General features: G+C 37.3%; 1 protein-coding gene across 1 annotated transcript in view; it reads left to right on the top strand.

Annotated features, from left to right (window-relative positions):
• LOC148117624 (uncharacterized) overlaps positions 1-12137 on the top strand; it is a 41108-nt gene extending 28971 nt beyond the window's left edge. Inside the window, 4 exon segments of the mRNA XM_087902216.1 lie at positions 9370-9496; positions 9692-9752; positions 10509-11953; positions 11956-12137. Coding sequence (XP_087758342.1) covers positions 9370-9496; positions 9692-9752; positions 10509-11953; positions 11956-11987 — 1665 coding nt within the window. The 3' untranslated portion in view covers positions 11988-12137.
• Positions 12138-13145: the final 1008 nt, after the last annotated feature.

The following is a 13145-nucleotide window of genomic DNA, read 5'->3' as shown; positions in this document are numbered from 1 at the left end:
ACTGTCAAAGCCAAGTCTTTAACCATAGCCATATTGCTTAGCATATTATAGGGGTAAAGAGAAGATTCAATAATCTACACTTTTATCCTATCATTTCATTGGGTGCCTTTTTTAGGTGGATGTTTCTGCCCCCAACAGAAACTCTCAAATACACAGCAGCCGCTTCATAAACAATTGACCCAGAATGCTTATGAATGCTTGCGCCTTGGCTTAGGCTTATTACTAACTCACTCTTAGACTGAATATTGACATTCATCGCAGCAATCATGCTACCCTTTAAAGCTCATTTTATTCTTTTTTTTCTCTCATTCAATGATATGTCTTTTAATATACATATTTCAGCTGGAATTGGAGGTGTATGGCTGTAATCACTGTACACAGGAGTGTGGGTGGGGGCAATCTCCGTGAGTTTGAGGGTTTGAGGTCAGCTTGTTTCCCATAATAAATTCCTGGTATCCATGTTTATGTAGACATATCATGTCTAAAAAAGTCCCCGAAGAAAGCCCACTTCAAATTATGGAACTTTTCCTAATAAAATTTGGCTGCACTTAGACTGAATTCAACCATCCTTTTTATCTTTACTCACATAGAGAGAGCTGTCTTAACAATGAAAATAGGAATGAATATACAAATTTCGTTCACATTCTATCCAAGGGATCCTTTGCCAACCATCCAGAGGTGACTTTTTTTAATTATTTATTTATTATGTATACAACATATCCTTCCATGTATGCTTGCATGCCAGAAGAGGGCACCAGATCTCATTATAGATGGCTGTGAGCCACCATGTGGTTGCTGGGAATTGAACTGAGGACCTCTGGAAGAGCAGTCAGTGCTCTTAACCTCTGAGCCATCTCTCCAGCCCCCAGAGGTGACTTTATCTTTCAAGTGATAAGAGACAGAAGAAAGAGTGAGTCACCTTCACCTGCAGCATTGTATTGACATATGTGGGACCCAGAGAGTTGTCTCACAAGTACTGGTCCTCTTGGGTACCCATCTTTGATTCCTAGCATACACATCAGATTGGACAGTCCTCCCTGTATTTGTAGGTTCTGAAGATCTGGTGCATTCTTCAAGCCTTAGGGCACCAGATTGGCAAATGTTGAAGAAAAAGGTTTGTGGGTGTCTCTATGTTTTAAATATGTTTTCTTCATGTGTACATATATGTAACAATATTAAAAATACATAAATATTAATAAATATTCAAGACATAGTTTTAATAATATTTTATGTCAAAGGCAGATAAGAATCATGTTGCTCAAAAACAAGTAAAATTTTACTGCAAGTGGGTAAATTAGCTTCAGACATGGATGATCTCTGTATTTGTGTGTTTAAATGAACATGTTCAGTCCTGAAACCACAACACACAACGAACAGAAATGGACCCAGCAGATTCTATTCACATATTTGTCCAAACTTATTAGAACATACTTAACAATGAAGGAATTGGAAGAGAAATATTTGGAAAGGGATAAAGAGAGGACACAAGAGGGTAAAGAGATGTAATACATTTTAATTTAAATGTGTAAAATATATTTTAATAAAAATGTGACTTAAGAGATAGCTTAGAAATTAAGAGCAATGGTTATTTTTGAAGACAGCAGGGTCATGTTGCTAGAACTCCTGTAACTCAGGTTGAAGTGATCTGATTCCCTCTTCTGCCTCGGCAGGTCTTGACACAGACACACAATTTGGGCAAACATTCATACATATAAAATGAAACTTAAATAATACAATCCTGTAGAGTAAATTTCACAACCTTGAAACAGAGAGTAGTCAGGGCTAGTTAAAATGAACTATTTTTGGTCCTTCTTAGAAGTATCTCTGGTCTTCCTTTGAACCACCATTTTCAGTGTCAAAAGAAGCCTTATTCTGAAGTTAGAAGAGCTCAGAATAGCTGCTCATTTAAGACAATCTTTTATAATGTGGACAGGACTTTCCCATACTTTTGTATTTGTGGTCTATTTCCTATTATGTGCATATATCTTTTAAATTTATCTTTTAGATCTTGCTTGATCAGAACAATAGTTTTGGTTTGTAAATCTCCATCTGCCTACTTGGTTAGACATGCCTTCTCCTGTCTTCCTCCCCTTTTGGTTGTTTTGTTTTTCAAGACTAGGTTTCTCTATAGTTTTGAAGCTTGACCTGGAACTAGCTCTTGTAGATGAGTCTGGCCTTGAACTCACAGAGGTCTGTCTGCCTCTGACTCCCTAGAGTTCAGATTAAAGGTGTGTGCCACCACTGCTTGACTTCTGTCCCTCTTTAAGTTGTTCACAGTATAACCTTGGTCCTGAACTCAAAAGAAACTTCAAGATGACAGCATATGTGGAGTGCAAAATGTTTTCCAGACTGGCTCCTCTTTTTAGCATTAACCACTACTAGATGCCTGCTGTTGTTACAGCAATTTATGTTAATTAAATGTTTAAGTTTGTGGAATGATTCATGCCTGGGAAGGCATATTAATTCTAGAACATCAGTCTTGTAGAAAAATGTTTCTTAGACAAAAATTCTTTTGTTGGATCATGTAGCCATGATACCACTCCATTGCTGCCCAGGAAATTGACCTTGCTCTCCTGGTGATTAAACCAACTAAATTTTTAGATTGAAGAACTCAGTCACCACTTGGTTGTGAAATTTTAAATTTGAGTAATGGAGTCAACTGTTCATTTCAATAACAAGAAAAGGATTTGTGTGGAGCATGGTTTTGGCCTTCAGAACCTGACAGTAAATACACAGGCTGTGTATCCTATAGGGGAAACACTGTAGGCAGGCAGCAGTGAAGTCACCATTATGAAATAAGATATGATTGTAGATGGATAAGTGATTTTGTAATTTCCCAGCATGTACTGATCCATGTCATGTAATGAAGGCAGGCCAGATTTAGGTTTACAATGTGGGAAGGTTAATTGAGCCAATGAATATTGAAATTCCAACAAGGAGCTCTAATATACAGATATGTTCAGTCTTGTTTGTCATGGTTATATCCATTAGCTCTGGCTGTGTTTGTCAGGTGACAGCCCCAAGCAGCTAACATTGTATTTAAGGACAGCATGGAATAATATCTTATTAATGCCATTCCCTTTGAAAGAGAATGGTTTTGTGTTTTTCAAAGTCAGTCTACCTTTATGGTTTTTTCAGCTACTTTTTAAAAAACAAACTATGAGTTTCAATTTTTAACTTAGAATATCTTTAAATGCATCATTGTGTGGGCCCCTTACATCCCTTGCTCCCTGGGATGCAAATCAAGGACTGTTTTGGCAACCAGCTAAAGCTTCCTGCTAGTTCTGTTTGTTCTGCTCTAGCCTGGTAAAATAGCGTAAAGCTTTAAAATGGTAATTTCTCAACCTGCCCGGAAGTGCCCAGGTGCCAAGATCCCTCTACCCTGTCTGACACTGCTCTGCACCCTTCACCCACCTGCCTGCTGAGAAGCTCACTCGGTGCCAGCTTCCGCATCCCCCTCTGGCTGGGAGGGGTTCTCCTTGTCTGGGGCCAAAGTATTTAACCCTGGTTTTTGGCTGAATAAAGGGGCATTCTCCTCTTGGCGAATGACTCAAACTCTCTGTATGTGTATGCGTCTTATATTTTATTGCCTGGGACTTTGCCCAGCTCGTGTAAGGTATGGAATCGCGGTCCATACCGGTAGAGTGGTGATGCAGACCTCAGGTGTGGAGGAAATGTCCTCCACATCATTGCTCTAATTTCTTATTTCTTCCTATTCCCCATTATTTTTAGGTCATTAAGAATTTCTTTCCATTTTTTATCAAGTCTGTTTTTTACTTGTTTATGTTTAAGCAATGTCTCCGGTAACTTAGGCTGGCCACACACAATGCCATTGAGAATTCCATTGCACATCTAATCCTGCTTCTGCTTCCAAGTGCTGAAAAGTCCTGCAACTGCTTCATGGCTGGGCCTTAACTGGTCAGTGAAAAAAAAAATAGACTGGTAAATGGGGGCCCTTCTACTTCTCTGGGTTATAATTCCAACTTAAAAATGAAGATGGATTGTGTACAAATTGAGTTCGATGACCAACTTAAAGCATGCATAGTCCCAGTACAGAAAGAGATGGACAAGAAAAGCATGAATACTTACTAAAGTAGTCTACTTTAGAAATAAGTAGTGAAGTGATGGCCGGGCGGTGGTGGCGCACGCCTTTAATCCCAGCACTCGGGAGGCAGAGGCAGGCGAATCTCTGTGAGTTCGAGGCCAGCCTGGTCTACAAGAGCTAGTTCCAGGACAGGCACCAAAAACTACAGAGAAACCCTGTCTCGAAAAAATCAAAAAAAAAAAAAAGAAATAAGTAGTGAAGTGATATAGTCAAGATGATTGATTGAAGGGTGATCTGAATTAGTAGTATCAATAAAATCCCAGAGTCAGATATTGGGGTAAAGCTGACAGAACAGAGAAGCAACACAACAGCCACATTCACTTCTTGCCCCTCCAAATCTCATGGATATGGGAAATATAACTGAGATCATCTTTTGGGCAGTGAGTGATTTTAGCCTCTCAGCAATCTCCCCAGCTCAAGACTGAGGGCCTCAAAACCAATTTGAGCTTGACAAATGAGACAGATTTCTGCTGGGCACATTGTTCCCCACCAATAATCCCAACACATTGAATATGGGCACAGGTGGATTTTGCCTTTCAGGTCCAGTTAGTGTACATAGCAAGAACCTGTCTCAAAAGAAAACATTAAACAAATATCATTCGTGCTGAATTTGGTGGTTCACACTTTAGATTTTAGTGCATAGCAAGTTGATACAGGAGTATCACCAATAGATTCAAATCAGGCTAAGGTATCTTGTGAGACCCTGGTCAACAAAACTTCCCCTCCCCAAACGTTTCAGACTGCTGTTCTTTTTACTGTTTCTTAAACCTAACAAAGCTCTACCCATTTGTTTTGGAATGCTGAAACCAATACCTGAAATGAAAATGGAGAACTAATTAGCACTTATTGCAGATTCTAACTTCATAAATCTCAAGGGTAGAAATACCATCTAAGCACTTTTCACTCTTTTAAATAAGTGAGCCTGTTAAAATAATCTTAAAATGTTTTTATTAAGTATAAAATGATTTACTAGCTAGGGACTTGAGAAATTATGAGTAAAATCTATCTCAGAAAAAAATTCAGGTTGTTAATTCAACCAATCCACTACAAAATGTCTGGGTTTTACCTTGCTGTGGTTTAAGCTTTAATGTTCGTATATCCCTTGTAAGCATCCATTTACTTAATTTTAAATTTTAATAGACTTGAATAAATGACAGCAAGATAAAATTTAATGATAAATATATTTCTACTCACGAGTACCTTCACCTTGATCAAAACAAATGATTAAATCTTGCCATAGAGCTAATGGCTCATACTGTTTGATAAATTTTTCATCAGTATAACACTCAATATTACACTTCATTTTTCCCATACTCTTTCAACTATTACTGCATGAAAGGTTATTTTCTTCATGTGTATTTAATGTGATACTGAAGTAGTTGCTAAAAGTGCTTCAGGTATGTAATTATGGCATAAATAAAAAAATTGGGAACTAGAAGTGGATATAGGAGCAGGGAAGACAATATCGACATTAAGGCATCCATTTTAGGGTTGGCAAGAGACTTGAATCTAGAGGGGATCCCAGGTGTTCATGGGATGTCTCCAGCTAGGGCCGTCAACAGTAGGGGAGAGAGTACCTGAAAGTTCCTTTCCTCACTAACACTGATTATCTCGTATATCACCATAGAATCTTCATCTGGCAACAGATGAAGATAGAAACAGAGACCCTCATCAGAGGAATAGACTGAGCTCCCAAGGTTCAGTTGAAAATTAGAAGGAGGGAAAAGACTCAGTACCACTTGGGGTTGGTCCACCAACTGAGGCAGATATCCCGATTTTTATGTGACAAAAAAATAGAAACTTGAACATAATTAACTGTTCTTGTAGGACCAGGAAAATGAAAATGTAATGGCAGAAAGTGGGTATTCACATCATTAGATTTCAGTTGAAAATAAAGTTGATAAAAAAAAACAATCCTGGGTTCTTTTGTCTGATTTTTTTTTCCAGGACAGGGTTTTCCAGTGTAACAGTCCTACCTGTCGCGGCGCTAGCTCTTGTGGACCAGGCTGGCCTCAACCTCAAGGGCTTTACCTGCCTCTGTCTCCCCAGGGCTGGGATTAAAGGCATGTGTCACCACTATCCAGACATTTGTGTGAAATTTTATCTCCAAATTTTTTATTATTCTGCCTATGCTCTAGAAATTTAGTAATGCCAAATTAAAATGTAATGGGCTAATGTCTTTAATGGAATATTGAAGTTGTTCAATGGTTATCACTGATGACTTACTTAGCTGTACAGTAAAAAAAAAACACAAGTAGGGCAGAAATAAATGAAAATGAAAAGGTAGTTTCAAAGGGCATTTATGTGTTAATACAGGCAGGATTTTTCAAAGAGTTTATCAACATTACAGGAAAAGCCATTGCTCTGGACTGGAAGCTTATCAAGGTGCCCTAAGAGTAAGACTCCATACACATAAGCCTTCAATTTAAAGATGGTTGAGCAAAGTGACTCAGTCTCAGGAAGCTACTTCATTCCAAACCTTCTACACTTGTGGTCCAATCTCGTTAGTGCTTTTTGCAGTTAAACAAAAACCCTACTTCTCAGGATCACCAGTAATGTGTTGGTCTTGGGAACATGAAAGAATCAAAATTTAGGATCATGGATTTTTAGTTTATGGTGACAGTTTACCATTGTTTCGGGCATCTGTGTTTGGCAGAGTCAGAAGCCCAATGAGGAGACAGTGAGAGTTCATGGCATGAAGCTGAGAAGATTGAAGCTGGGTGTGGTGTTGTTGGTTGTTTCTTTTACTCCCTTCTTCCTTTAGGGCCAGCCACCCAGTTCACAATTAAATTTCACACATGAAATCTTATTTTTTTTCTTATAAATACTTGACTTTGGCTTGTTTCAAGGCAGGTTGTTGTTAATTTAACTGTTCTCTCTGCATTTCCCCCTGGCCTTTATCGTTATTCCTCTCTTTATTTCTTACTCCATGGCTTGCTGTGTAGCTGGATTAAAGGCTCCTGTTGTTCTCTCCTTATGCTGCCTCTTCTTTAATCCTCCCAGATTTTTCCTACCATTTATTCTCTTTTTCTCACAGGCCTGCCTGTCCTTTCTTGTACTGCAATTGGTCATTCAATTCTTTTTTAGACCAACTAGGTATTTTAAATAGGCAAAGCGTCACAGCGTCACACAGCTAAACCAATGGAACAATTCTTTGCATCATTAAAACAAATGCTCCACAACATAAATAAATATACCACATTTAAAAATATTATTTCAAAAAACACTGGGTTACATTTTGAGCCCACAGATGTTAAGATTCGTAAGTTATGACACAACTTCCATGGAGACCTAGCTGCTTATAGTGAGTGGAAGTTACCAAAGAGAGAAATGCATGAGAAGTTGCAGGGATAGGGCCATTTAAGTCATTTGAAATTGAAGCCCATACATCTGACCAGAGAGCTACAGGATTTGACGGTTGTCTGGCTCTGCTTCAGTCTTGCCTTGGTCCAATCATCCCTTACTGTGTGTTTATTTTTCTCTTTTGGAATGTTAATGTTATTTTGTGCCATTGATGTTAGGAAGAGGTAACGTGTATCAGGTTTTATAAGATATTGTTGTCAACAGATTGTCCTGAGTGCCAGAGGGGACATTGCACATTTGGACAGTGTAGGGACTATTGCAGATGAGGGTCATTAAATGTCTATCCTTGAAATGACTAAATGCATTTTTTCCATTGTTGACCATGAATCAATAATGACTGGGGTCAGAATGTACTTATTGAATGAAAAACCTCCCAGAAAACATCATGTATTTGAAAAAGTTTCTCTCCTTGGTGACTTTCTTTCAATTTCCTGTGAATCTTTAGTAGGAGAAGCCTGTCTAGATGAAATTCCTCACTGTATGTGGTGAGTCTCAATACCCTTAACTATTTCCTGACATTTATATCTACTGTTTTGTGTTTGTCATTAATTTGACAATTTCTTACTTATACTGAAATGATTTTGCTATCATTATAGGCTTGGTCTATATTTTCTATATCTTACCTATATTCTATAAGTAAGAATAAGATATAGCCGAAACAGTTGCTTTTACGGAGTTTGGCAACCTGCTATTTTAATTGTTTTGTTTGCTTGTCTAAGTCACTCTTACTATGTGGCTCCAAATTCCTGAAGGTAAAGGGGGAGGCATCATTTCTGGCTCTATTCATTTTTATATTATAGGGTGATAGCCCTGGAATATAGTTTTTTTATATGTCAAGTATATGTTGCTGTGCTGAGCTTCATGTGTATCTTGAATTTTAAAATTTGAAAGAGGGTTTCACTCTGTTTCCCAGGTGTCATGTATTTATGACATTAATACTGCCTGAACATTTTGAGTCAGTTAATTGCAAGTACATGAACTTCGTCTGGCCTGTTATGCTTGATTTGATATTATTAAAATCAATATGACTCTTTTATATGTCTGCATGGAAATTCATTACATGGGTACTAGGTCATCAAGGTGATCTAAAGATCTCAGAATTCCTGATCAAGGAACAATGGAAAGTTGTGATCCCTGTGTAAGAACTGGAAAATGTGCCCACCTCCATTCAAGACCAGCAAGAACTCTGAATTACTCTGCATTCTCTCCAGCCCTGTGTTGATTATTTATGACCAACATTTATATTTCTAGTGTTTTCATCTGTCCATTTTAACTGCCTTATACACAAAGTTGCTTTTGACAAAATGTTATTGGAATTACAGTTTAAATTATGGCACTTAGATAGCTGGAAGATGAATACAAAACTAGAGTGAATGCAAAATTATTTGTAAGAACTTCAATAAATGTCTTTCAGTTTTTTCTGTTCCATTTGTCTGTTTCACGGATTTTGCAATGGGGGCAGTGTCTTAATGTGTCCTTCCACCTGTCCTGGACCTGATTGCATAGCCTTGACTGACATTCAACTTAGAGACAAATATACCCACTTTTGTTTTCTGAGTGTTGTGGTTAAAGACACAATACACCCAGTGTGTCCATATTACTTTTTATTTTGTGGTCTGTGACGCTTCATACAATTTTCTCATGCATACTGTATACTGTTGATCTTTTTTGTTGTCTCTTCCTGTCTGTCAGTAGACATTGATCTTATGAGGTGATATCCCATATAAAGGGTAGAAATGACAGAGTTTACTCTGCTTTTCAATTTCCTTCCAAAGTGACTGTCTATGTCATGGAATAAGAGTAAGGAACCCCAGAATCATATGTCTATACTCTGAAAGAAGTATGCATTTCCAACTTTATCACTGTCATGCTTTCCATTTTACATGTGTGATATATTTTAGAAGGCAGTGACCTATGATGATGTGTATATCAACTTCACTCGGGAAGAGTGGGATCTGCTGAATCCTTCCCAGAAGAATCTCTATAAAGATGTAATGCTGGAGACCTACAGGAACCTCATTTCTATAGGTAAAAATGAATTTCCTTCATGTTTCAAAATATAGAAACAACTTTTCCTTGGTTAAGGATGTTGTTCTGCAATTTGATTTAGAAAGAAGAATGAGGTAAATAAAGCAGTAATAGTTCTTAGGTGCACTTAAGATAATAAGCTAAATGTTGCACATTGTTAAATGATATGACAGATATTCTGGTCCTGTATTTCAGGTTACATTTGGGAAGACCATAACACTGAAGAACTATGGCAATGTTCTAGAAGACATGCAAGGTAATTTTCATGTGCAAGTTGATAACAATGTGCCTCTGATGAGATTGCACTTTTTCCTAGAACTTTTAAATAAAAGTAGCAATGCAAATAAGCACAGCTTTAAGTTCATAGATGGTTATTAAATTCTCAGAAATCCATATACCTCAATTTCATGTCTGTGAATTATTCTTCCTTTTCTATGTGTATATAAGCTTATGAGCAAAGGGATATGTAAAGATTTAACATACATGTCCTTAAGGACAAAAGGAAGATCAGCAGAAGTTCCCATGTAGAGTATACTTGTTGAATTTGATTCAAGGATGCAATACTGATGGGTTTCTACCATCATTATTAATATATAAACATTACAAAAATGCCACATGAGTTCTAGGTTTGTGCAAATACTTATGAATGTCCTAGTTCACTTAGCAAATATATATGATTCACAATATAGTAAAATTTATGAATGCAGTAAACTTGGTAAATCTCTCAGTGTATTCAGTTTTCTTCCAAAAAGTGAATAATATAATATGAAATGTTTTTGTAAATGCAAAAAGGTATACCATGAAACAAAGAAATTTATCATTATACTCATATTTCTAGGTGCAACCTGACAATTAATTAAAAAGCAAACATGATTTTAAACAGAGTTATGATATCTTAATGCCTAATTCCTTTTAGAATTGGATCAAGTCATAAAATTAATTCATATAGATATAAGGTTCAACAGTGTCTTAAATGTGGTAAATCTTTTAACTGTGCCAATTATCCTTGCAGGGTTGAAAGGAATCAAAATGGTGAGAAGAACCTTTCAGTGTATACTCACTGTGTTAAAACCTTGTCTTATGACACTCACCTTCTACAGAATGAAGAAACACATATTGGACAAAAATGCTCTAAAAGTAAGCAGTGTGGAAAAGCCTTTGCTTATCTCAATAATATTCAAGTGCTTAAAAGAAAGCACACTGGAAAGAAACCCTATGAATACAGTCAAGATGATAAAGACCTTGTTCTTCATGAAACTCATCAAAGTCATAAAAGAATACATTCTGGAGAGAAACCATATGAATGTAATCAATGTGGTAAGGCCTTTGCCCAGCACAATAAACTTCAATTGCATAAAAGAACACATACTGGAGAGAAACCCTATGAATGTAATCAGTGTGGTAAGGCCTTTGCCCGACACAATAGTCTTCAACTGCATAAAAGAACACATACTGGAGAAAAACCCTATGAATGCAATCAGTGTGGAAAGGCCTTTGCAGATCAGAGTAATCTTCAAAGGCATAAAAGAATACATACTGGAGCGAAACCCCATGATTGTAATCAGTGTGGTAAGGTCTTTGTATTTCAAAAAACCATAAAAAAACCTCTTCAAAACCTTAAAAAAACACAAACTGGAGAAAAACCCTATGAATGTAATCAATGTGGTAAGGCCTTTGCCCAGCACAGTGAACTTCAATTGCATAAAAGAACACATACTGGAGAGAAACCCTATGAATGTAATCAGTGTGGTAAGGCCTTTGCCCAGCACAATAAACTTCAATTGCATAAAAGAACACATTCTGGAGAGAAACCCTATGAATGTAACCAGTGTGGTAAGGCCTTTGCCCGACACAATAGTCTTCAACTGCATAAAAGAACACATACTGGAGAAAAACCCTATGAATGCAATCAGTGTGGAAAGGCCTTTGCAGATCATAGTAATCTTCAAAAGCATAAAAGAATACATACTGGAGCGAAACCCCATGATTGTAATCAGTGTAGTAAGGTCTTTGTATTTCACCGTGCTCTTCAAAACCATAAAAAAACACATACTGGAAAAAAACCCTATGAATGTAATCAATGTGGTAAGGCCTTTGCCCAGCACAGTAAACTTCAATTGCATAAAAGAACACATACTGGAGAGAAACCCTATGAATGTAATCAGTGTGGTAAGGCCTTTGCCCTGTACAGTCATCTTCAACTGCATAAAAGAACACATACTGGAGAGAAACCCTATGAATGTAATCAGTGTGGTAAGGCCTTTGCCCGACACGATAGTCTTCAACTGCATAAAAGAACACATACTGGAGAAAAACCCTATGAATGCAATCAGTGTGGAAAGGCCTTTGCAGATCATAGTAATCTTCAAAAGCATAAAAGAATACATACAGGAGAGAAACCCCATGATTGTAATCAGTGTGGTAAGGTCTTTGTATTTCACAGTGCTCTTCAAAACCATAAAAAAACACATACTGGAGAAAAACCCTATGAATGTAATCAATGTTGGTAAGGCATTTGCCTGGCACAGTAGTCTTCAAAACCATAAAAGAACACATACTGGAGAAAAACCCTATGAATGTAATCAATGCGGTAAGGCGTTTGCCCAACACAGTACTCTTCAATTTCATAAAACAACACATACCAAAGAGAAATCCTATGAATGTAATCAATGTGCTAAGGCATTTGCCTGGCACAGTAATCTTCAAAAGCATAAAAAAAACACATATTAGAGAGACACTCTATGAATGTAATCAATGTGGTAAGGCATTTGCCTGGCACAGTAGTCTTCAACAGCATAAAAAAACACATACTGGAGAGAAACCCTATGAATGTAATCAGTGTGGTAAGGCCTTTGTATTTCACAGTGATCTTCAAAGTCATAAAAGAATACATACTGGAGAGAAACCCTATCAATGTAATCAATGTGGTAAGGCCTTTTCCCTGAACAATAGTCTTCGAAGGCATAGAAGAACACATACTGGACAGAAACCCTATGAATGTAATCAGTGTGCTAAGGCCTTTTCCAAACACAGTAGTCTTCGATTGCATAAAAGAACACATACTGGAGAGAAACCCTATGCATGTAGTCAATGTGGTAAGACCTTTGCCCGGAGAAGTTATCTTCAACTGCATAAAAGAACACATACTGGAGAGAAAGCCTATGAGTGTAATCAGTGTGGTAAGGCCTTTGCCCAACACAGTAGTCTTCAAAACCATAAAAGAACACATACTGGAATGAAACCCTATGAATGCAACCAATGTGGCAAGGTCTTTGCCTATCAAAATAATCTTAAATTGCATAAAAGAAAACATACTGGAGAGAAGGAAATGCTATCAATGTTATCAGTGTTGTAAGTCTTTTGCACCGCACAGTAATCTTCAATTGCTTTGAAGAACACATACTGGATAGAAACACCATGAATGTAATCAGTGTGATAAGGCAGTTCCAAGTTGCTGTCATCTTCAATTGGATTAAAAACACGTTGTAGAGAGAAACACTATGATTGTAATCATTTTGGTATGGCCTTTGCATAACACAGTCATCTTCAAAAGCAAAAGATCACATAGGAGAGAGAACCCCTATGAATGTAGTCAGTGTGGTTAAGCCTTTGGAAACCACTGTACTGTTCATGGTAATAAAAGAACACA

Source organism: Myodes glareolus, chromosome 27 (assembly GCF_982192425.1).
Source record: "Myodes glareolus chromosome 27, mMyoGla1.1, whole genome shotgun sequence".
Taxonomy (NCBI): Eukaryota; Metazoa; Chordata; class Mammalia; order Rodentia; family Cricetidae; genus Myodes; species Myodes glareolus.
Note: the sequence above shows the minus strand (reverse complement) of the source record. Positions and strands in the feature narration are given on the sequence as shown.